The sequence below is a fragment of the Octopus bimaculoides genome, chromosome 2 (genome assembly GCF_046866305.1).
Source record: "Octopus bimaculoides isolate indiv1 chromosome 2, ASM4686630v1, whole genome shotgun sequence".
Classification (NCBI taxonomy): Eukaryota; Metazoa; Mollusca; class Cephalopoda; order Octopoda; family Octopodidae; genus Octopus; species Octopus bimaculoides.
The window spans coordinates 116,830,514-116,854,218 of NC_142929.1; the positions used below are offsets into that span (position 1 = coordinate 116,830,514).

The following is a 23,705-nucleotide window of genomic DNA, read 5'->3' on the forward strand; positions in this document are numbered from 1 at the left end:
TGTGTTACTTGTATTTTGTGAAAATGCATAAAGAGACAAGAATGGTGTGTGTGCATATATGTCTACCTGGAGTATGAAGTTGAGGCAATATTAAATTAAAATAGCCATCTACATATCATACGTAATGTACATATACTGTTGATAGTCTAGTTACAGCGGTATTTGTACTGAGATAACATCTCTTATGGATTGCAGTGTTAAAAGCACAATACATATCAGAGAATAATTGTTTGAGCATGTGGTTGGCTGCAAGTATGTGTCATTGAAAGGGCCTAAAGAGGCTTAAATGCATCTGACTCTCTTGCTGGCCACTATTGGGATGAATTTTATCTCCTTGATATTTATTGTACAGTAACTAGCCTATTGACAATGTATATATATTAAATATGATACATAGATGACTATTTTAATTAAACACTGTTTCAATTGTGTATACTGGATTTTTAATCAGTGGGCTGCTTTTTGCAACATGACTGAATGTTTTATTCACTTTTTCATGCATCAGAGATGGTGAATTCTGAGTGCTTGAATATCCCAAAAGGCCGAAATGCACCGGCCACTTTCACTGGCTGTTGCTGGGATGAATTCTCATCTCTCTCTGGTATTTATTGTTTTTAACACAGCAGATCCTTAGGAAATATCTCAGTTCAATTATTACAGTAACTGGTCTATTGACAGTGTGTATACATTAATATATATATATATATATATATATATATAATTTATTTATGTCAAACCATTATCTAACATTTATTTATGTCAAAGCAAAGACTACCTTGTGCTCCAGTATCTGCTTTGGCATGGTTTCTGTGGCTGGACACCTTTCTAATGCCAATCACTATACAGCATGTACTAGGTCCTTTTTTTGTTGCACCAGTACTAGTGAGGTTGGCCCTGCAAGATGAAGATCCTCTTCAACTAAGTGAGGTTACATTTGGTGAGAGAGAAGGGGTCAAAATGGAACTTTTTTTTTGCTGTAGGGGTATCTACACAGCTACACATTATAGAAGAGAGGGTATGAGTGGTCAGGGTGAAACTAGAAAGATAAAAGTAATGGTGATTGAAGTGTCAGGTGGCCCCACAAGATAGGTGAGTAGATGTGAGTGGGAACATGAGAAAAAGTGTGGGTGGATAGAGGTTGCAAATGTGTATTGGAAATTGAGAGATGATTAGAGATAGGGAATGGGTGAGAAGGTGAATGTTATGAGCAAGTGTTATAGCATTTGATTTATGATCAACTGTTCTTTAATGGCTTGTATGGTGAACATTAGAGAGGTGTGCATTTGCTTTGCTAAGTGCAGTTATGTTTGAATTGTGGATTTAAGATGGGAAACAAATGTTAGTCTATTAGTTAGCCAATTATCATAATGACCACTGCTAATGAAAGTTTATATCATTTAACTTATAGGATATAAAAATTAAACCCCCCCCCCCAGCAAATATGAATATAAATATTTAAGATACACCACTACATACCCCTATAAACCTATCTACATGAAGCAGTACCTATACTAAATACCAATCACTCTTGAAACAGTCTGCCTTGGTTTTAATTGAATAATACATTTGTTGAGTTTGCATATAAATTAGTCTATATTTGTTGGAATAAAGTTATAGTATTTGTTTAAGAGGTTTGTGCATTTTTAAGGAGGATACAGAATTATCTTCACTTGCAATCATTGATTTTAAAATGTATTCCTGATTCAGTTTTATAGAAAAGTAAATGTGTTGTATTCTTTTGCAAACGAATAGTTAGAAATGTTGAAAGAGTTGTGGAGGTGGATATTTGACCTGTGTGGTAATTATTATAGAGTTGGCAATTTTCCCATTTTACATTGTAAAGTTATAAATTGTATGAGGACTGAATTATTGTCAATGGAATGTGTCAACACACTCACACACAATCTTTTTATTGACTGGCATTATTTCAGGCTTCTATAGCTATCAAAAAAGTGTGTCTAAACTGAAAATTTCATTTTACAAATATTTATGTAGCTGAATGAGTTGTTGGTTTGGTTAATGCTTAAATTGAAGCGTTTTATGTATGGATTGTTTTCTATACTGGACATGTAACTATGAAGTGGTGCTGGTGTTTGTAGTGAGATTACTTTAGGAAGTAGAATAGTGTTCATTATATTGTCAGTTATGTTGAGTCTAGCTGGAATGTTGTGGTTTAGTCCCCCTCCTAGCCCCAGGCCTGCCATAATCATACACACTTAAGACTAAACAATCAGTGACCATCCTGACTTCTTGATATGTGCAGGGAATCCAGAACCCACATTATCAACTGCATTCTTTTATAAGACAGTGAGGTATTATTTGAGATTTGGATGCTATTTCTAGCATGTCACACGACCACGTAGAGGCTCCCTTGCTGGCTTTCTGATTTGAATGCATTTGTTAAACCTGATATTTCATCAACAGAAGAGGTTTTGGTTTTCTAATTGCTCTTTATTCATCATGTTTATTTGAAGAGTTTGCAAAAATCCAATGTTCAAATGATTTCTTTAAAGAATCCTTTGTATAACTGACAGTGTTCCTTCAACTCCATTACTCTTGTTATTTTTCCATGTCTTGAATGATTAATTCTTGATATTTGCTGCTTACAAAACCTTGTGCAGCTTTAAAGGCTTCTATGTAGAATATAGTGTAAATTTTGTTTTAAACAGAGAATGTTTAATTAGTCAGAGAAGCCTTTTAATGACAATTGATGTCATCTGGTTAGTTCCTATCTTAACTAAATAATTCTTAGAGCTCACAGACAACAGATAGTCTTGTATTCAATTGAATTTTCTTTTTCATTCTTTCTTCAATTAAACATCATTATAATTTTTTTTTTTGCACCAATATTTCTCCATTTTTCCATCTGCTTTTCCATCAAGTAATACTTGAATTGATTTATTTAATTGTAACAACTTTTCAAATTGTTGAAGCATAATTTTTAGTTACGTAATGTTTTTACAGTCATTATGATTTCAGCTACTAGGGTAAAATTAATGAAATGTGTTACCTGTTGGTTCAAAATCAAACTACAGTATACTAAAATCAAATTGCAGTAACACTGGCAATCTTTGTAATTATGTCCTTATTCTAGTGATTGGTTTGAATGTAGTTAGAAATATTTTTTAGTTTCAGTTAAGAAATTATTGGTTCCTGGGTGGTGTAGTAGTTCTGACTAGGAAGGATTAAGCAACACTGCATGATTGAGATATGCTACTGGAGCATTAGTCACAGGTGTTTAGTAGCATGAGACCATTTAACAAAAATGATTGAAAAGACGATAAATAATTACCATTACTTAGAACAAAAACTTTAGTTTATTGGTTCTTTTACATTGAGACATTTCTATTGATAAGAGAATTTTTCTTTTTCAATTTTGTAGAAGCATATTATAAATTCTACTATTGAGACTGTAAATTTAGTAGATTGCTTATAATATTTAGCTTATGAGGGAGTACTTGAAGGAAATTGGAATTTTGCAATATTATTTTACTCAGTTTTACATGTTTACACTTTTATTGCCTTCAAAGTATTCTCCATTTGAAGCAATGCAGTGATCTAGGCACATTTTCCACTATTCAAAGCAGTGCTAGAACTCTTGCAAACTGATAAATTTTAATACCTCTGTTGTTTTTTTTTCTTCACCTCTTCCACATCTGCAAATTCTGTAGCACCAACTTTCATCACCAGTGATGACCTTTGAAAAAGGTCTGGATCACCTTCCATCTGTTCTTTCAATTCATGACATGCATTCAGTCATGACTGCTTTTGATCCACTGTGAGCAAACGAAGCACAAATTTTGCTGCAACTCTTTTCATTTGCAATTCCTTACTCAGAATTTATTGGTAGGAGCTCCAGGATACATCAGTCATATCAAGTTTGCCAATTGTTTGGTGATGGTCCTGCAAGATCAGTTCATGAATTTTCATGATGTTTACATTCATTCAGGAGGTTGACATTGTTCTTCAAGCAACAAGTGACCATTCCTAAAGCATGGGAACCGCTTTTAAACTTGTGTTTTGCTCATGACAGCATCCGTGTAAGCTGTTTGAAGCATGACAACTGTTTCAGCCACCATTTTCAACAGCAGAAAACAGAACTTCATGGAAGCATGCTGTTCCTTCATTTCAGCCATCACAAAAATTGACAAAACAAAAATGCACCATGTGGTAGTGCGACATTAGTTGATGCTGCTAGTCAGCAGACTGATGCCTGAGAGTCATATCAAGTGGCTTCTAGTAGTGGAAACCTGAACTACAACGGGCTTGTCCCACAGAGAATGTTTCCAGTTATTTTTGGATATCCCCTCATATGTTTCAGAAAGAAAAAGCTTGGAGAATTAAGTACTACTTATGTGACTGAGTTCTGTTTTAACTCGTAGAAATGATTATGCTGATGTACATGTCAGTGAACTGAATGAGTATCACTCTGAGCCCAAACCTTTTCCTAACTTAACTGTTATTAGTCCTGTGACTGGATGAATTGCTGAGTTGGCTTCAGAGTGATTTAAATATCAGAACATAAGGAAAAGGGTACTTTTCAAATTTAGTGTTATTTAGTTCATGAGTTTAGTTCACTTGATCTAATACATTTAAAACATGGTTTACTTGAATTCCTTTATTTCCACATGCTCGACCTTCATTTGTTGGAAATCTTAGCTAGAGGTTATTATTGAGTGAAGCTTAGGAAAGGAATGTATGAATTGGAAGGTATTACTACCATCCAGTGTAGTTAGGTAAAACAGTTTTATGAGAACTTTATGTTGATTACATAAAGCAATTAAAATAATCCAAATTATAATTCAAATTAGCTATTTAGAAAAGGTTTTGTAGAGATATTTGATATATCAAACCGAAATAATTTATTGAGATGGGAAGGAAGTTTTTTTTATCAGTTTTGAAAGTTATCTTTTATCTTTGCAGCCGTTATTTCAGTCCTGATTTGATAAACTTATAATATCAAAGGCATTTCAACTGTTATGATTTTATATATATATTTGTAGCCATCCATCCAAAGCTACATTGCCTAATGTGTGTGCCTTTTTAAGATGGTAGTATCATCTAAGGGAGACTTGGCTGCTGTATCTCGCAGGTGTAGAAGTTCCCTCATTAGCTCATCTTCACAATTGTTGCTAACCCTTTACTGTTCAGCTTTGAAGTTTCAATGATGCAATTGTTTATTTTTAGAATGACATAAGGTAGATCTGAAAGGCTAGATATGACCGGTTTGAATGTAAAATAAGTAAAATATTTGGGTTGGACATAACTGGTTAAAATGTTAAAGATGAATTGAACAGCCTAACTCCAAAATCTCAAGTATTTCTACATGCATTTGTATGATATTTTTCATGTGTAACAGTGTATATAAACTGCAATCCTTAGTTATCTTTTCTAGATTGCAATTTGTTGTGAGCACTTTTACTAGACATTGTTTCCTCTTTGCAATGCTGTACCGGGAGAGTTCTGATTGTACAAATTTCTCAGAAGAGCGAGACCTATGACAATATGCTCTGTTTGAGAAGACCCATCAAACCAAGTGAAATTGTAGTCATGGCTGATGCTGGTGTCACCTAACTGGCACCTGTGCTGGTGGCATGTAAAATGCACCTTTCGAGCATTGGGTTTCATGGAGACAAAGTGGCTGATGGCAGTGGCATGTGAAAAGCTCCTTTCAAGTGTTGAGCCTCACGGAGGCAATGACAAATGACAGAGACCTTTGGCATTGTTGTGTTTGAGAAGGCCCATCAAACCAAGTAAAACCGCAGTTGTGGCGCATACTGGTTTCACGCAAATGGCATCCATGCCAGTGGCATGTAAAAGCACCCATTACACTCTTGGAGTGGTTGGCGTTAGGAAGGGCATCCAGCCGGAGAAACCATGCTAAATCAGACTGGAGTCTGGTGCAGCTTGCCAGCCTTGGTCAAACTGTCCAACCCCTGCCAGCATGGACAGTGGACATTAAAGGATGATGATGATGATGATGATGATTGGCAAGCTGCCTCATAGTCAGTTCATTTTGCCATATTCTCTTTCTTGCTCACTGACTCATATGTTAACTAAAGTCATTGATTTACAACTCGGTTAGGTTGTCACAGCAGTTAGCAACAAGCCTTTGCAGTTGTCTTTTTCCATTTTTTCGCAACAAAGTTTTTATCTCTATTTTGTTATCTTAAATGAGATTTAAATGGTTATTGGCACATCTTTGTCCTCTTAAGTAAATTAGCAAAAGATTATATTAATTCTATACTATTTTCAGTTGTATGCCTATCTTCACTTTTTTTTCTAGTTCTGCCTAATGATTTCAAAAACCTTTTATATCTGCATTTAATGGTTTCATATTAACTACACGGATTTTATTATGTTTTACAACTGTCATTGTTGGATTCAGGGGAAGAGAAAGTTTTATTAGAAAAAAAAATATTATGTATTGTTACCCTAAATGAAGTGTCAAAAAAAAGAAATAAAAACAATAAAGAAACAACTTAGTGTTAAATTTCCAGTAAATAGACATGCAGGAACCCTCAGTGATTATGTCTCTGAAATTATGAGATTTTGTTATGGAGGGAAAAAAAATACTGAACAATTTCAAAATTTCATCTTAAATAATGTAAATGTTTTTGTTATTTAAATCCAACAATTCTAGTAGATGGACAATTGTGTAAACTGTGCTAGTGTGACAGACTTCTCAATAATGCTGGAATTGATAAAACTGATGAAAAGTATTCTTTTGTTCTTGGTAAGTAATCTAGTAACCTACATTTATTTACTGTTGCAGTGAATCAAGATGACCGACGTCCAGCCAAGAGAAGTGAAGATTTTGGAGACGGCGGAGGACATTCAGCTACGTCGTGAAGAAGTTATTAGTCGTTATGGCTTCTTTAGGAATGCCTGTAAGGATCGGAGAGAGCGACTGGAAGACTCTCGACGTTACCAGTTCTTTAAGCGAGATGCTGATGAGTTGGAAAGCTGGATTTATGAGAAGCTTCAAACAGCATCGGATGAGAACTATAAAGATCCCACCAACTTGCAGGTAAAACTTCAGTTATTAATAATTGCGTTCTGTGTAAAAAAGAAAAATGAAAGGGAGACAGACAAATATAATATTTCAATGTTTTTCCTCATATTTCAAACAATGGCCATTTATAGTTATATTAGTTTTTCTAAAGATGTAACCTTTTCACTCTTCTAAACTGGTTTGGTAGGGTTAATTGGGCCAAATAAATGTTGATAAGTATTTATTTTGACTTTTTGTATATATAAACTTCTGAGAAGTTTAAATATTTCTTGGGTTAAATGTTACGTTTAAATTGAATATATTCTCGAAATATTTAAGCACAAGTTAGTTTGAAGTGTTTATCTAGTTTACAGTAGCTAGTTATTTAATAATTTCTTTTTAAACATTGCAAGTTTTTGGTTACTTAGCTGATAAAATGGTATTAATTAAACAATATTATTTGTATTACATTTTTCTCTCAAGGTAAACTTTTCAAATATTTTTTAGCATTTGAAATATTGCAAATAAACCTAAATTCTATTACTTCTGTAATATGTGGTTTCTGGTGCATATTAAATATTTTAATTTAAAAAAAAATGTTATCTTTCCTTGTAAGTGACATGCAATGTACAGCTAATCTTTGATGGGTAGTCTGTTAAAAGCACTAAACACTTCAGTATTAGATTGATAAATCTTGTTACATTGTCTTTTTAATTTTTAGAGGGGTTTATGAAATATAAAGCCTTTTAAATTGATAATCTCTCAAAATTATTTTAGTATCTTTTAAAATCTTTCTAAAAAAAAAAAATGTATTGTAATCTCTATTTCCCAATATATTTTTCTAAAAAGTTCATCTAATTTTCTGTGTAAATTTTAAAATCCTGTCCATTTTCATTACTTTTATTTAGGCATTCATGTATATTGATCAGTTTTGAAAATATCTTGCAAACATTTTCCAAATTGTATTGACTCCTTTTTGTTTTTGAATTTAAGAAAATGAAAGTAATTTGCATGAAAACAGATCAACTGTACATTTTTTCTTCGTTAGAATAACTTATATTGATTCTAATAGTATTAAAAGAAAATTCTTTTTTTTTTATTCTGTATTTAACACTGTTATTGATATATGCTGCTATTATTCAGGCTAAGATCCAGAAACATCAAGCTTTTGAAGCTGAAGTCGCTGCCCACTCTAATGCTATTGTGACACTGGATAATGCTGGTAAAGAAATGATTGACCAGAACCACTTTGCCTCTCAGACTATTCAGGTAACTTTATTATTTAGATGTTACCATAAATAAATTGAATGTATAATTGACAGAAAAGGAGACACTAAACTAAAATCTGACTTAGATGTCTTAATAAAAAAGCTCTTTGCATAGATGAGACTCCAGCTTTATAGAAATAACTCCAATGTTATTCAGTTATTCAAATGATTATATTTAAATAAATAATAAAAAATGCAATATATAATGGAAACAAAATCACTTGACAAATGAGAAAATATACTGTATATAATTTGAGTGTTCTGCTATCATTCTTTAGATTAAATATTCAGCTTTCTTACAAATCTGTTTTCTTAGTTCCAGTATCTTGCCTGGTGGTGTATAATGCCAAATTTTGACGAGTGTGATGTGTGAGGCTACTGCCAATGTAAATGCTAAACTATCACAATGTTTACTGAATCAAAATGGCTTAACTCATTGTCCTTGATATTTGTTGATCTGGAGAAAGCCTTTGTCAGGGCACCTCATTTTGTGATCTGGCTGATTCTGAAGAAGCTAGAGGTAGACAGATGGTATGTTAGAGCCATACAAGTAATGTATAGAGGTACTATCATTTAGGAGAGAGTTTGCAACAAATTTAGCATACAGGTAGGAATTCACGAGCGTGTGGTTTTCAGTTACTTCCTATTTTAGTATTATCTTCCATGCCATAACAGAAATTTAAGATTGGTTGCCCTTGGGAACTACTATATGCTGATGATCTCATCCTTATAGCAGAATCTTTAGCAGAACAGAATAGAAAAGAAATTCCAGGTTTGGAATCAAAGGGCTTTAAAGTTAACATAGCAAAGACTAAAGATCTAGTTAGCTGGAGAGCAAATAGGGCCCTACTCCATTTCTGGAAAATGGCCCTGCTCAGTATGTAGGAAAGGTGTAGGTAGAAATTCAATGTGGTGTACTCAGTGCAAGCTATGGACACACAAGAGATGTAGTGGGATGACAGGAAAATTTAACAGAAGTTAAATTTTCTATGTGGTAGATGTGCAGGAATAATAAACGCATGGGAAATAGATTTTTTTGAATGCCTGGGGGATTTACAAGTGGTAGTAGATAGTTTCTGTTACTTAGGTGACCTAGTTAGCTGTGGCAATAGATGTATAGCTTAGTTGTTAGAATAAGAACTGGATAGAAAATGTTCAGAGAGCTATTACCTATGTTAGTAACAAAAGTTCTTTCTCTCAGAGTGAAAGGTAGATTGTATGGTGCTTGTGTATGATCAGCAATGCTACATAGTAGTTAGATGGCCATGAATTCCGAGGACATTCAAAGACTAGAAAAGAATGAAACACCTACTATACGCTGTAATGAGGTTGGCTTTAGGAAGGGCATTCAGTTATAGAAAGCATGCTAAAACAGACACTGAAGTTTGGGTTGACAGATTTTGTTAAACTATCCAACCCATACCAGCATGGGTAATGATGATTTAACATCATCCTTTTCTATTATTTCTATAAATCCAAAAGTTTATATAGTATTTTTTGTAAAGTAAGATACTTAAAATATATCTTGATGGTTGCTTAGTGTGTTTTAAAATTATAAAATTCATTTATTTTCCATCAGGAACGTCTTGACAAACTACATGAATTGTGGCCATTGTTGATCAGCAAATTGTCTGAAAAAGGTTTGAAGCTGCAGCAAGCACTACGTCTTGTCCAGTTCATGCGGGAATGTGATGAAGTCATGTTTTGGATTAATGACAAGGTAAATTGTGTTTGTATTATTTTAAAATTATTAGTATTACCATAATAATAATGATAAAATTGAAGGCTCATATCTTGTATTCTTTTCCAGTTTTATGTCTTTAGTTTTTAAAAATTTATTTTTTAATGCTATTTTACAGTCAACATTTGGAATTCCATTTGTAAATGATTTAAAATTCATGACCTAAATATTATTTTTAACTCTACATTGTAAAAACCAATTACAAAAAAAGGAAAAAAAAAAGAAAAAAGAAAACAAACTTTTCAAGGAAATATGTAATTGAAATTTTTATGTGATGTCTGGTAGAAGGTGTATGAAAGTCTGTCTGTTGGAGGCAAGCTTAGTTTTTAAATTGCAATTCAGATTCTAACATTAATTTCAAATAATTGTCTGGATGATGGAAGTGTAAAAGTTAAAAAAAAAATATATAAAAAAAAAAAAAAAAAGAAATAACTTTAGCTCTGAAGTTTTCTTTTATTCTTTGACTTGTTCATTTCAATGTTGACTTTTTTCTAGTATCCTATTGAAAAACTGGTAAGTAGATAGTGTGACATTGCTGAACAAGCTGCTTGTGGCCAAGGGCATGCAATGTTCTTGGGAAAGTTGCCTCAGGCCGCTGCTTTTTTTTGTTCTCATTTGAAATTTTAAATTAACTTATAAAACACATGACCAACAAAATGTTCTTTTTTAAAAAAAGGCGAACAAAAAGTAGTTTGGGTCCCAATATTTGAATTAAATTTACAAAATGTAATATTATTGTAGTGGGAGAAACTTTTTTTTTAATTAACAGGTCTATTTGTGATTGGATATGAAAATTATATAGCTTTATGACTGTTCATCTTTATTTTTTTTTCATTACTTTCCTTAGTCACTGATATAGAATCTATTGGAAATATTCACCCTTATTATGGCATTTTGTTGACCTAAATTTTTTAGCTTACAAAATAGAGTTTTTGTATTATTGAATACTAAAAGAACTGCAGTATGATTTTTATGTACTTTTAGGATTACTGTTATCTTGAAGTTATAGAAAAAGAAGTTTCCTCAGTTTATTGTTTAGTTAATAAGGTTAACCCCAAATTAAATTTTATATGTATATTTAATTTTCAAAATGATTTAAAGCTATTCCTTCTAGTATTTGAATAATTTGTTTTCATCAGGTCATCAAGAATGAAATGTCCAATTTTGAACTCTCTTTTGACTGTGGCCATGCTGGAGCAATGCCTTTAGTCGAACAAATTGACCCCAGAACTCATTCTTTGTAAGCCTGGTACTTATTCTATCTGGCTATTTTGCCAAACTGCTAAGTTACGGGGGCGTAAACACACCAGCATCGGTTGTCAAGCAATGGTAGGGACATACTCATACACACACGATAGGCTTCTTTCAGTTTCTGTCTACAAATTCACTCACAAGGCTTTGGTCAGCCTGAGGCTATAGTAGAAAACACTTGCCCAAGGTGCCATGCAGTGGGATCGAGCCCGGAACCATGTGGTTGGGAAGCAAGCTACTTACCACACAGCCACTCCTGCACCTAGAACTGGAAGTTTATTTTACTTTATCTCAACAAAAAGCAATGCATTTAATCAAAGTATTCACCTAGGTTACCAACAGAATTTTGCCATTTATCTGTAGCTTATTTATGCCTGCAGTGAAGAATTCTGGAGAGCAAGAGGTGATGAAATCATGAAAGGCAGTTTTTGCATCTTCAGATTTGAAGTTTTTTCCTTGCAAAAAGTTGTCTAATGCCTGGAAGACGTGATAGTCAGTTGGTGCAAGAATCCATTTTTCATCACCCATAACAATATGATGCAAAAATGTTATTCCGTGACAGCAAAGAACTGAAAGTTTCAAGATGACGTGTCATTTGATGCTCGTTCAGTTTGTGTGGTACTCATTTGTCCAGCTTCTTTGCTTTGCTGATTTGTTTCAGATGGTCCAATACAGTTAGAATCGAAACATCAAACCTTACTGCTAACTCATGTGTAGCTTGAGATGTATCTGCTTCCACTACAGTTTCCAGCTCATTATCCACCTTGGTCTCAGGTCTACCACGGGGCTGATTTTCAAGAGTAAAGTCACCAGACTGGAATTTCTCAAACCATCAACATACAGTGTGCTCATTCACCACATCTTCAAACACCTCTCTGATGTTTCAAGCTGTCTGGGATGTATTGGTTTCACGTCATTAGTTTATATTCATAAACATGATTTTTTTTATCTATCCATGGGTGCACAAAAATTGATTTACAAGAGAAAACTCACAATATAACCAGATACCATGAATTGCATTTCAGAAAGTGATGTAACTCTTCAATTGTCAGGATAAAACAGAGTTAACGACTGTCAAACTTGGTGCATGAGAAAATCGGATATTTCATTCTTAATGATGTGATATTACTGTACTAAAGCTGGTAAACATGTAGGATATTGTATAAAATAATTTTCATTTAATAATTGTTTTGGGTTTTTATGTTATCTGTGTGATCATCATGGATAAAGATAAACGATATTTAATTCATATTGGGCATTAAATATCTTTAAATTTGTCTTTAGGTATGAAATTTGTTGGCTCCCCTCCAATGCTGTTTGCTCTTAGTTTACAATGTTATTCTTAACTGAATGGCTTTCTATAGATTAAGGGATTATTGTCTGCAACACTCTGAAATTCTATAAAGCAAATCATTTTCAAACTTTTTTCTTTATATCTACCAATATTTATTTAAAAAATATTTGGATGTTTGTAAATCTGTTTCCATGAACCAATTTGTTTTTAAGGTAAAAAGGTAATAAAAATAAAATATTTTTGTATTATACAGTATCTCTTATAGGAACGATCCTTAAATTATAGCATTTTTCTAAATTTTCAAGATTATATCCATTTGGTCCAAATTATTTTCTGTTCACCTTTCCTTCTTTACAGTTATTTTATTCAATTGAACTACCCATTGATTGTTTCTTCACTTGAAGAAAAACTCCTTCCAACAACCTGTTTTAATTGATTGTTTGGAAATTGTGTGTTTATTCTCTTCCATGTTTTGTTGTTATTGATCTCCTCTCCTCCATAAATTCTATTTCTTAATTGATATTTTGACATGTGTGTTTCCAGTCTAATAAAGTAGCTTTAGTCACTGACTGTTAGCCTCTTTAATCAGCACTGTTAAATCTAATTTTATACAACAGACTTTAAGTTTGTTGTTGTTTCTATCAGAGCATCTACTTCTTTATTCCCTACAAATCCATAAAAAATAATTGGACAATTTTGATTATGTTAATACTTTCTGATAATTTACACAGTAATAAAAATATATTTGTTCAGTACTTAACATATTTAAGCAACCTGTACAATAAAATATATTTAAAAAAAAATCTTATAATTAGATGTACATACATATCCATTAGATTTTAATTTATAATCTTTCTATTAATATGGAGAAATCATCTCTGTAGTGTTTCTGTTGGTGAAATGGTTTTGGTATTTAACAAACCATTCTTCAGTGTAGTATTTTGTATGTCTTTACATTCTGAAGAAATTGTTGAAAGATTTATATTGAGTAGTTGATAATATGGTTAGGAGAATAGAAATGAAAGATGAAAATATTCAAACAATCTCCTGTGAAAGTTTGGTAACAAGAAAATATTTTATTCAAGTTATAGCAATGTAATTCTGTGTCATGTAAAGTATAGGTCTTCAACCAAGAGTGATAAATAGTATTTCTATTGTGTACACTAGCTGTCAGGTTTTTTTATGAAGACAATGTACACAATGCAGAAGTACACAATGCAGAAGCTCTAGAAATGGAAATGAATATGTGTTGCCTAGGAGATTTGTTTTCTGAGAGGCCATGTTATAATCAGCGAGATATCCTGCTTTCTGAGTGGCAATTCTATAGCTAGTTTATGGGGAACATTGCTAGAAATATCTAACTTTACATCATATGAAAAATGTCCTTGAGGAATATCTAGACCATGATGTATGTTTTGAGAAGTATTCTATACAAAAGAATAAGCAAGATGGCTACTTGAATGTACAGTATTCTGTCACATTAAAAAGTGTTTTAAAAGAAGCAACTTTTAACAAGTCATCTCATGAGTCTGGAGTAAGAAAATCACTGAAAATTGTGAACTTGTATTATATCTAAAGTTGATCCAGGAAACTTTAGCAAGAAAGACTAATCCAAGTGATTAATTTAACCAAAAGCACTATTAAATGGAAGAAACATGGCAAAGTATGCTTTTGAAAAAGTAACTTTTTAAAGCTTAAGCTTGTTGACATTTTGGTTAAGATCAAAGCTTATTGTTATTATTGAAGATACTGGACTGGCTGAATCATTAGAGCAGCAAACAGAATGCCTAATGATATTACTTTCAGTTGTTTGATCTGAGTTCAAGTCTCTTGGCCATATTTGAACTTCGAAATTCTACCTTTCATTTTTTTGGGGGGTCAGTAAAATAAAGTACCACTCAAATACTAAGTTGTTGATATTAGCTACTCTCTTCGCCAAATTTCTGGCTTTGTGCCTATTAAGGATATTATGTAGTGAGTTTTGTTAGAGCATTGGCGAAAATGCCTTATGGTATTTCTTTTTACATTCTGAGTTCAGATTCTGCTGGGGTTGACTTTCATATGAAATTGCTTCAAATAAATTTTTCTCTTTATGTACATTAATTAGTATGTGCACACTTCGGTATATTTTGTGTCCTTAGCATTTAGCTAAGAAAAGCTGTTTCTGAAGTTCAGTTTGAAAATAAGATGTGTTATTGAAATGATGAGTGTTTTGAATTCTGTTCAACCAATATAATAGGTTATATAAATGTGATATCAGAAGCTACACTTTGTGATAAATACTTCTTTTAACTACTTCAAATAGACATTAGCTGTGTAAACAGTCAATGAATAGCTGCATTCTCTCCCTCATCCTACCTTTTATTACACAATAACAAACTGGTATTGGAAGTTGATGTTTATTGGTAGACACTGCTAGCATGAATTTGTTTGACACTTGCATTTGCATTTTAAATTCTTCGTTGTTGCTTCCTTTTCTCCAGATACAAAGGAAATTAGTTTGATAAAAAAAAAAAATGTATGTGTTGGTGTTCAGTGAGAGAAAGTAGTCTTGTGATTTAAGCAGAAACTTTTGTCGAAGTAGTTAGTTTCAAATTTAACATCTATTGTTGAAATTAGTGACACAAAACCTGAATGAAAGGCAGTTTGTATGATGCTTCTGTATGTAGTGCAATACTGCAAAGTGATAAAATTTTGGCCTTGAACATGGAAGATTTGAAAATGCTAGAAAGAAATGAAGTGATCATACTCCTTTGGATGTAGTGTTAGTGTATAGAAACAATGGAACACTCAGACGAACTGAGAAAAACTGGATATAAGAGGAATCAAATAAAGTGTGCAAGAAAGAAGACTATGCTGGTATAGGCATATGCATGGAAAATACTAGTTGTATAAAGAAGTGCTGAGTGCTCCAAAAGTATGTGACCTATGGAAGATGGAGGTCAAGGAAGATATAGAGTGAAATGCTGAAGATGATCTCAAGAGGCAGAACCTCACAAAAAGACAAAGGACTAGCATATAATGGTGTGATGAAAACACCCATACAATCCATGCTGGCATACCAATAGAGATATAAAAACTGGTCATGGAGGTTAGGTTGTACAATTTCTACATTTGGGTGTCTTTCAACCATTATGTTTAGGTTTATGTCTCTACTGCTCTCCTTCATTACTTTCTCATCTATTACTGTGTCTGTCTATTTATCATTATTCTCTCTTTCTCATCACACTGCCCTTTGTATATCTGTCCATATTCATTCATTCCTAACCACCACTCTCCCTCATTACTCTATCATTCATTACTGACATCCATCACTTGTTCTCTCCTGCTCCTCTCTCTCCTATCATTCTCTTGCACCTATCACTGTTCCATCTTTCTCTTGCTTTGATTTTCTTTTCCTTTTTTTTTTTTTCATACTTTTTCTAAATATTTATCTGCTTGATCATGTTGCTTTGAACAAATGGAGACAAAGTAGTGGAAAAGACTCTTGGGTCTTGCTGGAAACAAAATAACCTCTTGTGCTGATGCTATGATAAAATGTATCCAGTACACTCTGTAAACTGGTTAATGAATAAATGGAGAAAATGTAGGGTAGTCTTGCCAGAGACATGAAGAAGGCAATTGTCCCAGAAATGGCTTGAAAGAAATTGCGTGAAGTTAACTTTTGTAAAAAGATTAATAGGGAGAATAACGACTATTATATAGTAGCAGTCACCAGAGTTCAACAGCAGTAAAGTGAAATTCTATGCCCAGGTGGGTATGCAAGAATTTAATATTGTTGCCAGTGCAAACCAATACATACAATAGGGTTTCTGAGTAAGATGAGAAAGAACCAGAAATTCAGATGTTAGCTGTTCTCAAGTAATAAACTTTATGAATAGCCACTGAACATTAATTCTTTTATTAGCAATAATAACAGTAGAGTGGCTAGTGGTTTTTTGGCAATGGTTTTTTAAAAGCATTTTATTTTACACAAAAAATGTGGCAGATACATAATGTTAGCAATCGTAAATATTTAGTGTGGAGAAGTGAACTAACTTCAGTAGATGTGCAATGTAAACTAAAACCAGTTTAGACTAAGTAGAGAAAGGGGACAAAGAAGGTTTGGTTGACATTTGAAGGAGAGATAGTTGTGTGTTGGTTTGGATATGTAAAGTGTGCTTTGTGAAAAACGTCCTGATGTTAAGAGTGTTAGGTATCTATAACAGAAGTACTGTTAATTATGAGTAAAAGATTATTTTTTTCCCCCTTTAAATAACTTAACTTTTTCATAAGTTTTGAATTTCTACTTCAGGAAGCATTCGTAACTTCAGAAGAGTTTGGCCAAGATCTTGAACATGTTGAAGTTTTACAGAAGAAATTTGATGAATTTCAAAAGGTATTTGTTTTTAAAATCCAGACTCATTTCTTTTCATATGATATAGATTCTATATGATGTATCTACTCTTCATATGCCCCTTTATGCTTTTTCCTATAGCTTCCGTCTTAGAGAACTAGATATTAATTTGATCTATGGTTAATGATTTTTAGAATTATTGTTTTTAAAGAGTGAGAAACCATTAAAACGCACTATGCTACAATGACTTTAAAATTAATACTATCCTTCAACAACTGAGCTGTGTTTTCCTTATTACATCTAATTAAATTAATATGACCCAAAATTGAAAAATGAAAGCAAATGATTGTTGCAATACTAGATGGTTAATGAAGCCAATCTGCTCCTTTACACTCAGTTATTTATTTATTTATTCTCTCACTGGCCTTATCATTCTTCATAGCAATATCTTATTTTGTTTTCTTTTTTTTTTTAAACCAAAATTACTTAGGAAAATCGACCAATTTAGTTTGTAATATTTTGGTTCATTTTATTTGTTCACATTTTACTCTTTAAAGGTTACTAAACTATGTATAAAGGTATATTGGTTATCTATTTGTTAATAATTTATTAATACCTATTGATATATTCTATTTGCTATGAAACTATAGTTTTAAATGCTTATATGTAAGGTTTCTGTTGCATCAGTTTTCTCAGAAAATTCAACTGAAAGAAGGAATAACTTTTATAACTGTTTTATTTCCTTTTTAAAATGGATATTTTGTGTGCCTTTATTTTCTCAAAAGGAATAAATTTTTTTACTGTTTTTTTTATGTTGTATTTTCACTGTTTTTATATATATTTTAGGATTTGGCTAACAATGAGGATAAAGTAGTTGAAGTGAACACACTTGCCGATCAGCTGCTTTCTGAAAGCCATCCTGATGCAGAGTTGATCACCACTCGACGACAGGTATGGAATCATACAATAGTTTCACTTCAAACTTTGATACCCTAATGTGTAATTTTGATGTAACAAAATCTTGATATCCTCATACATCTTGACTAAATAATTGATGTGTTTTATTCTGCGGCTTATTAATGTAACATCTTGAACAATTAACATTTAATGATATTGAGCTATTAAGGGAGCCTTGAGCAGTTGCTTGACCAGCGAGAAATAGCAGTTAAATCTTCAAATCAGACTGTACTGTTTTTAAAAAAGAGAAAAGACATATTAGGTAATATAGCTCTAGATATGCTAAAGCTGAATAATTTGCAACTGGAACACTTTTGATCATTGGCTTACTTGACTATGGCTACTGTTGTTCTATCTAAACAACTTCAATGATATTTGAATTTATTTTTGCTTTATACTTTTGAAGATTTATTTTATCATCCATTTCATTATATAATGAGATTGAGGTTTTGCAGTAATTAGTCTTGTAAAGCACATATTTAACATTAATGTATGCCTACAGTAATATCACTTGATTTTAAAAGGTAAAATAGTTAAAATATTTTTTTAAAAATCATGCAAACATTTGAGTAATGATTAATACTTTTTTTACAGGAGGTAAATGAAGCTTGGCAACGTTTGAAATCTCGCTCATTGTTTCGTCAAGAAAGACTTTTCGGTGCACATGAGATCCAACGTTTTAACAGGTATCAAAACAATCCTATCATTATAGTATATATCTATGAATGAATGAGCAACTATGCAATGCCCCCACATTCGTTGGTTGGTACCCCTCCATCCAACTGCTCTACCACCAGTTATGAAGTAGGGCATATCTGATAACACATTTTGAATATAAAAGATTTTACATTAATAATTGAATAGATTTCAATTATTTCTTATTGCATTTGAAATCATCTTTATCACATTTTATTAATCTAAAAGTCCACTTCATATAACCTGGTTCTTGAATGTGTTTATTGAATATGTTGATTCAACAAGTTTCAAATTTTTTTTTTATATTACTTTCTTGCTTAGGTAAGCACTAGCTGTACTGAGTATGCAACTTTGACTCATTTGATTCTATCATTCTAATTGCTTATACTTAACTGTACTTCATGATTCTCATTTCCTCAATCATAGGCTTCTTATTTTCATTTTGGGCTTTTGTGTTTATCACTGGCTTATATTCACTTTCCATTGCTATTATGAGTTGGATAGTGTTGAAAATTTGTACATTAGCATTTTGCTGGAGGAATTGCTTTTAAAGCTGAACGACCTTTTTATCACAAAGTACTCATGCCAAATTAGAACTTATTGGCCAAACTAAAGCAAGCACTGCTTAGCTTGTATTTTACATTTCTTTCAATATCTACCATTAAATATTGTTTGACTGAATCACTGTTCATCAATGTTTGCAATGGTTTATTTTTCAGAGATGCTGATGAAACTATTGCTTGGATCACTGAGAAAGATACTGTTCTTTCATCTGATGATCATGGCCGAGACCTTGCTAGTGTACAAGCACTTCAGAGAAAACATGAAGGAGTAGAACGAGATTTGGCTGCATTGGAAGAGAAGGTAATTTATCATAATACTCATTAAGTATTATTTTTCTTAAGATATAAGTAACTCCTTTACACATGGTTGCTAAAGTATAATTGTTTATAGTAAACTAATACATAAATCAAATCTTTGAGTGTATTTTTATATTTGGGGAAATTGTCCAAATGTCTTTTTTTTTAATAAAATGTTTCTTTCATAAATTAGATTTGTATTTCTATTAGGCTAATGAAATTAAAACTGACAGTTTGCATTGCCTTTTGTTATAGGTGACTTCATTGGGAACTGAAGCTAAACGTCTTCAAGAAATCCACACTGACCAGGCTCCTCAAATTGAAGTTAAACAAAGAGAAATTGAGGAAAACTGGCAGAGTTTGCGTGAGAAGGTAGTTTTTTTTTTCTTTATAAGGTTAAATGTTTCTATATTAAATCTATTGTTTAATGCTTTTGTTGTTTAATGTTTTGGTTGTATTTCTTCAACAGTTGGTATCTATTGTTACATTTTATTTCCTTTATAGGCTGCTAAGAGAAAATCTCGATTGGATGATTCCAACAATTTGCATCGCTTTCTTGCTGACTTTCGTGATTTGATCTCTTGGATTCATGATATGCGTGCCATCATCTCTGCTGATGATCTTGCCAAAGATGTTCCAGGAGCAGAAGCTCTACTTGAAAGCCACCATGAACACAAGGTCAGTTTCCAAATTCTCAGTATTTATTACAATAAAAAATAGACTTATAATGTAAAAGATTGATTTAATGTTGGTCTCACTAGTTTTTTGTTAGTGTTTTTCAGTGTTTAAACATTAAGCTTGATTGGTAGTCACTATGGAACCCCTTTGGTTGATTGAGGCAGGTGATGCTTCTTACATGTAATGTTTTCCTATTCTAGTACTAAAAGCAAAAAAATCTAACTTTTGTACTGTGACTCATGATAATATTTATAAGCTATTTAAAACAACTATATTATATTTTCAAGTTATAAAATTATTTCATCATTTTCCATACTGACACAGATTGGACTGGGTGTCATGGTATGAGTCAATTCTTATTTGGAGTCATTGCTCTCCTAGATTGGTTGAAAAACAGATGCTGATCATAAGACTGGACATGAGATAGTTGAATGTGAAAACACTGAAAAATCAAATATTGAATGCCATATCATTACTTTTATAAAAATTTGAGTAACATTTTTACTTAAAAAACCAAAAAATTAAAAGTGTATTGCAGACACAAAATATCAAATATAAGTGCAAATGTAAATAGCTTTATAAATATATATATTCTTTGAATTATTATTGAATAATTGAACATTTTCCTTCTTTCAATACAAATATAAACAATCAGTAATTAAAAGACTGAAGTTTGAGTGAAATTAGTCTTGTACTCTTGCTTATTCTCCTTTGTCAGAGAATGATCTTGCATCTCTTTAACTATTCTGCTTTATCTTACAGGGTGAGATTGATGCTCGTGCCGACAGTTTCAAAGCTACAACTGAAGCTGGCCAGTATTTAGTGACCTCTGAACATTATGCTGCAAATGATGTGAAAGAAAAGGTAAAAAATGTTTTTTTTCTATCTTGATTTTTTTTTTGGTATTTGCTTTTCACCCTCATTATTTACTGGTCTTCTGCTTTGTTATTTGCGTTATAGTTGAATGAGTTAACAGTTGAACGCAGCAACCTTCTTGATTTGTGGGAGGAGAGGCGAATTATGTATGAACAATGTATGGATCTCCAGCTGTTTTATAGAGACACCGAACAGGCTGACACTTGGATGACCAAACAAGAGGTAAATAATTTTATCTATATTATTGATTTGATTGATAACAATTGGCTACATCTTGACCTTTATAATATTAACAAGAACATGAATTCTGGTGTCATGAATTTTCCTGTACTAAAATGCAATATCAACAAAGCAAGGTGTAGCTTAGATTGCTGAGTTAGCTACACATATTTTATTATATTTAGTATAAAACTCATTGTTATAAACTGTAAATTTAAGGAGTCAGTGTCAAAATTAATCATAAACGTGTTATAACTCAGAAGTTGTTTACTAACAGTTGATTCATCAACTTTGAATTGATTTTGACCTGGTTGAGTGTCAATTATCTTCAATGTAACCTGAAGTAGACATTATCTGACTGTTTATATGAGTCAGTATCCAGAATAAGTGACTGTTTATTGAAACTAAATATACGAAATAACTGAATGTTTATTTAACTATCAATATGGAGAATAACTATGACTGTTTAAATAGGAGTCAATTATTCAGAACAACCATGACTTTCACATAAGTCAATATCTATATTATTCTATAGATCAGTTGGTGTTTTTTTATGTGCCACCGGCATGAGAACTAGTCGATGCCAGGTCCACCTGACTGGCTCCCGTGCTGGTTGCACGTAAAAAGCACCAACTGATCGTGACTGATGCCAGTACCCCCTGACTGGATCCTGTGCCGGTGGCACGTAAAAAGCACCCACTACACTCTTGGAGTGGTTGGTGTTAGGAAGGACATCCAGCTGTAGAACCATTGCCAGATCAGATTGGAGCCTGGTGCAGCCGCTGGCTCTCCAGACCTTAGTCAAACTGTCCAACCCAACCCATGCCGCCAGCATGGAAAACTGACGTGAAACGATGATGATGATGATGTTTCTGCATTGTTTTTGATTGTGTTACGCTTACGCCAAGGGAGGTAATAACTGAAATGGAAAACTGTAGGCACAGTCGAAATGTTTAACATAGTGAATGAAACGTCATGAAGATTTATGAATCTATGCAATAAAAGACATCGATCGATAGTTAAATTAAAACTGAAATAACCTTAGTTAGCAAATAACTGTGGGTGCTACTTTTATCTTGTACATGTACCAGACCAAAGGCTGTGGCCATGCTGGGGCACTGTCATTATTCATTTTTTTTTTTTAATGTTTGGTTTAAATACTTATCAGTATCATGAGATTAGAAAAATACAGAATAGAATACAGATATGACAGTTAATTAGCTAGCTAGCAAGATAGATAGTTATGTAGGTGAGTCTTGTACTTATTTCTAAATGAGTTGGAAATATTTCTGATTAAATTTTAATTTTTTTTGTTGAATTATTTTAAACTTTTGAATAAAATCTGTTTACAGGCTTTTCTTGCAAATGAAGACCTTGGAGATTCACTTGACAGTGTGGAAGCACTCATAAAAAAACATGATGATTTCGAAAAATCTTTAGCTGCTCAAGAAGAAAAAATAAAAGTGAGTTTATAAGTAACATTTAAGTAAACATTTTTTTTAAATATCAAAACATTTGAATGTTAAAGTATACTTAGTGAGTGTTGAAGTATGCTCTGTAGGTTTAGTGTTTTCTAAATCAAACTATTTTTTTTTGTTTCAGGCTTTAGATGAATTTGCTACAAAACTTATTGAAAGTGAACATTATGCCCATGATGATGTGGCTACCCGCAGAAACCAAGTATGTAATTGTTTTTCTTTCAATTTGAAAGTATTAACCAATAAATATCATGTTAATTTTAAATTCCAACTGGAATTGATATTACTATTTCATTTTCTACATCTGCCTCTGTTAAACCCTTATTTCATTTTGAACATACTAAATTGTGTTGGTGGTATGTTTGTGTGCATCTGTTTGAGTGACTGCCATTTTGTATTTTGTGAAAGAGGATTCAGTGGCTTGAAGGCTAAAATTATTAAACAATTTGATTTTAACTACCAGCTGTTACACAGAAGAAATACTTTGTACCAAAAATCTGCTGAACGTAAGAAAATGTTGGAAGCATCTTCTAGATATCAGATGTTTGAGAGAGACTGTGATGAGACAAAAGGCTGGATCAATGAGAAGCTGAAGACTGCCAATGATGAGAGTTTTAAAGTAAGTTTGCATTTTAAGCATTTCATTGTTCCTAATGAAATACTTGTCATAAGTAGTTACATGCTTTTGAACCATTTCTCATTAACTTATATTTCATTTTTCTGTAAATGTTTTATTAAAGTTACTCTTAAATTTTGATATTAAATTTTACCCATTGTCTCTTGAAACTACTTCGGTGTGTAAAGGAATTATTGTCTACATGTTAAGGTTCATTCAGACTTGTATATAGATGTGGGTGTTGGAATTTAAATTTACAGATAAATCAAAGACATGTCCCACTCAGATTTTTTGTTGAAAATTTTGACTTCTACTAGGATGATCATATTCAGTGTTGGTGTTTAGCTCCTAGGATTCATGCAATCATGTATTTGAATATAGGTATGACAGATTAGATTTGTGTAGGAGTACAAATCAAGGAGAGGTCAAATTCCTTATGTT

The 23,705-nt window shown here is 32.4% G+C and overlaps 1 protein-coding gene across 49 annotated transcripts in view; it reads left to right on the plus strand.

The window, feature by feature from the left end:
• The window catches only part of LOC106879353 (spectrin alpha chain), a 92,620-nt gene that overhangs the window by 23,290 nt on the left and 45,625 nt on the right, over positions 1 to 23,705 (plus strand). For 29 of the 49 annotated variants that reach the window (XM_052978637.2, XM_089347552.1, XM_014928861.3 and 26 more), the window contains 14 exons: positions 6,776 to 7,030; positions 8,138 to 8,263; positions 9,842 to 9,982; positions 16,843 to 16,926; positions 17,731 to 17,835; positions 18,436 to 18,527; positions 19,257 to 19,401; positions 19,653 to 19,769; positions 19,902 to 20,075; positions 20,838 to 20,939; positions 21,036 to 21,173; positions 22,523 to 22,633; positions 22,773 to 22,850; positions 23,112 to 23,267. In XM_052978637.2, the coding sequence (XP_052834597.1) occupies positions 6,785 to 7,030; positions 8,138 to 8,263; positions 9,842 to 9,982; positions 16,843 to 16,926; positions 17,731 to 17,835; positions 18,436 to 18,527; positions 19,257 to 19,401; positions 19,653 to 19,769; positions 19,902 to 20,075; positions 20,838 to 20,939; positions 21,036 to 21,173; positions 22,523 to 22,633; positions 22,773 to 22,850; positions 23,112 to 23,267 (1,815 nt within the window). In that variant the 5' untranslated portion in view covers positions 6,776 to 6,784. Of the gene's footprint in view, positions 1 to 6,775; positions 7,031 to 8,137; positions 8,264 to 9,841; positions 9,983 to 10,498; positions 10,517 to 16,842; positions 16,927 to 17,730; positions 17,836 to 18,435; positions 18,528 to 19,256; positions 19,402 to 19,652; positions 19,770 to 19,901; positions 20,076 to 20,837; positions 20,940 to 21,035; positions 21,174 to 22,522; positions 22,634 to 22,772; positions 22,851 to 23,111; positions 23,268 to 23,705 lie in introns of all 49 variants that reach the window. The other 20 variants (XM_052978633.2, XM_052978636.2, XM_052978635.2 and 17 more) reach the window with 1 other exon arrangement.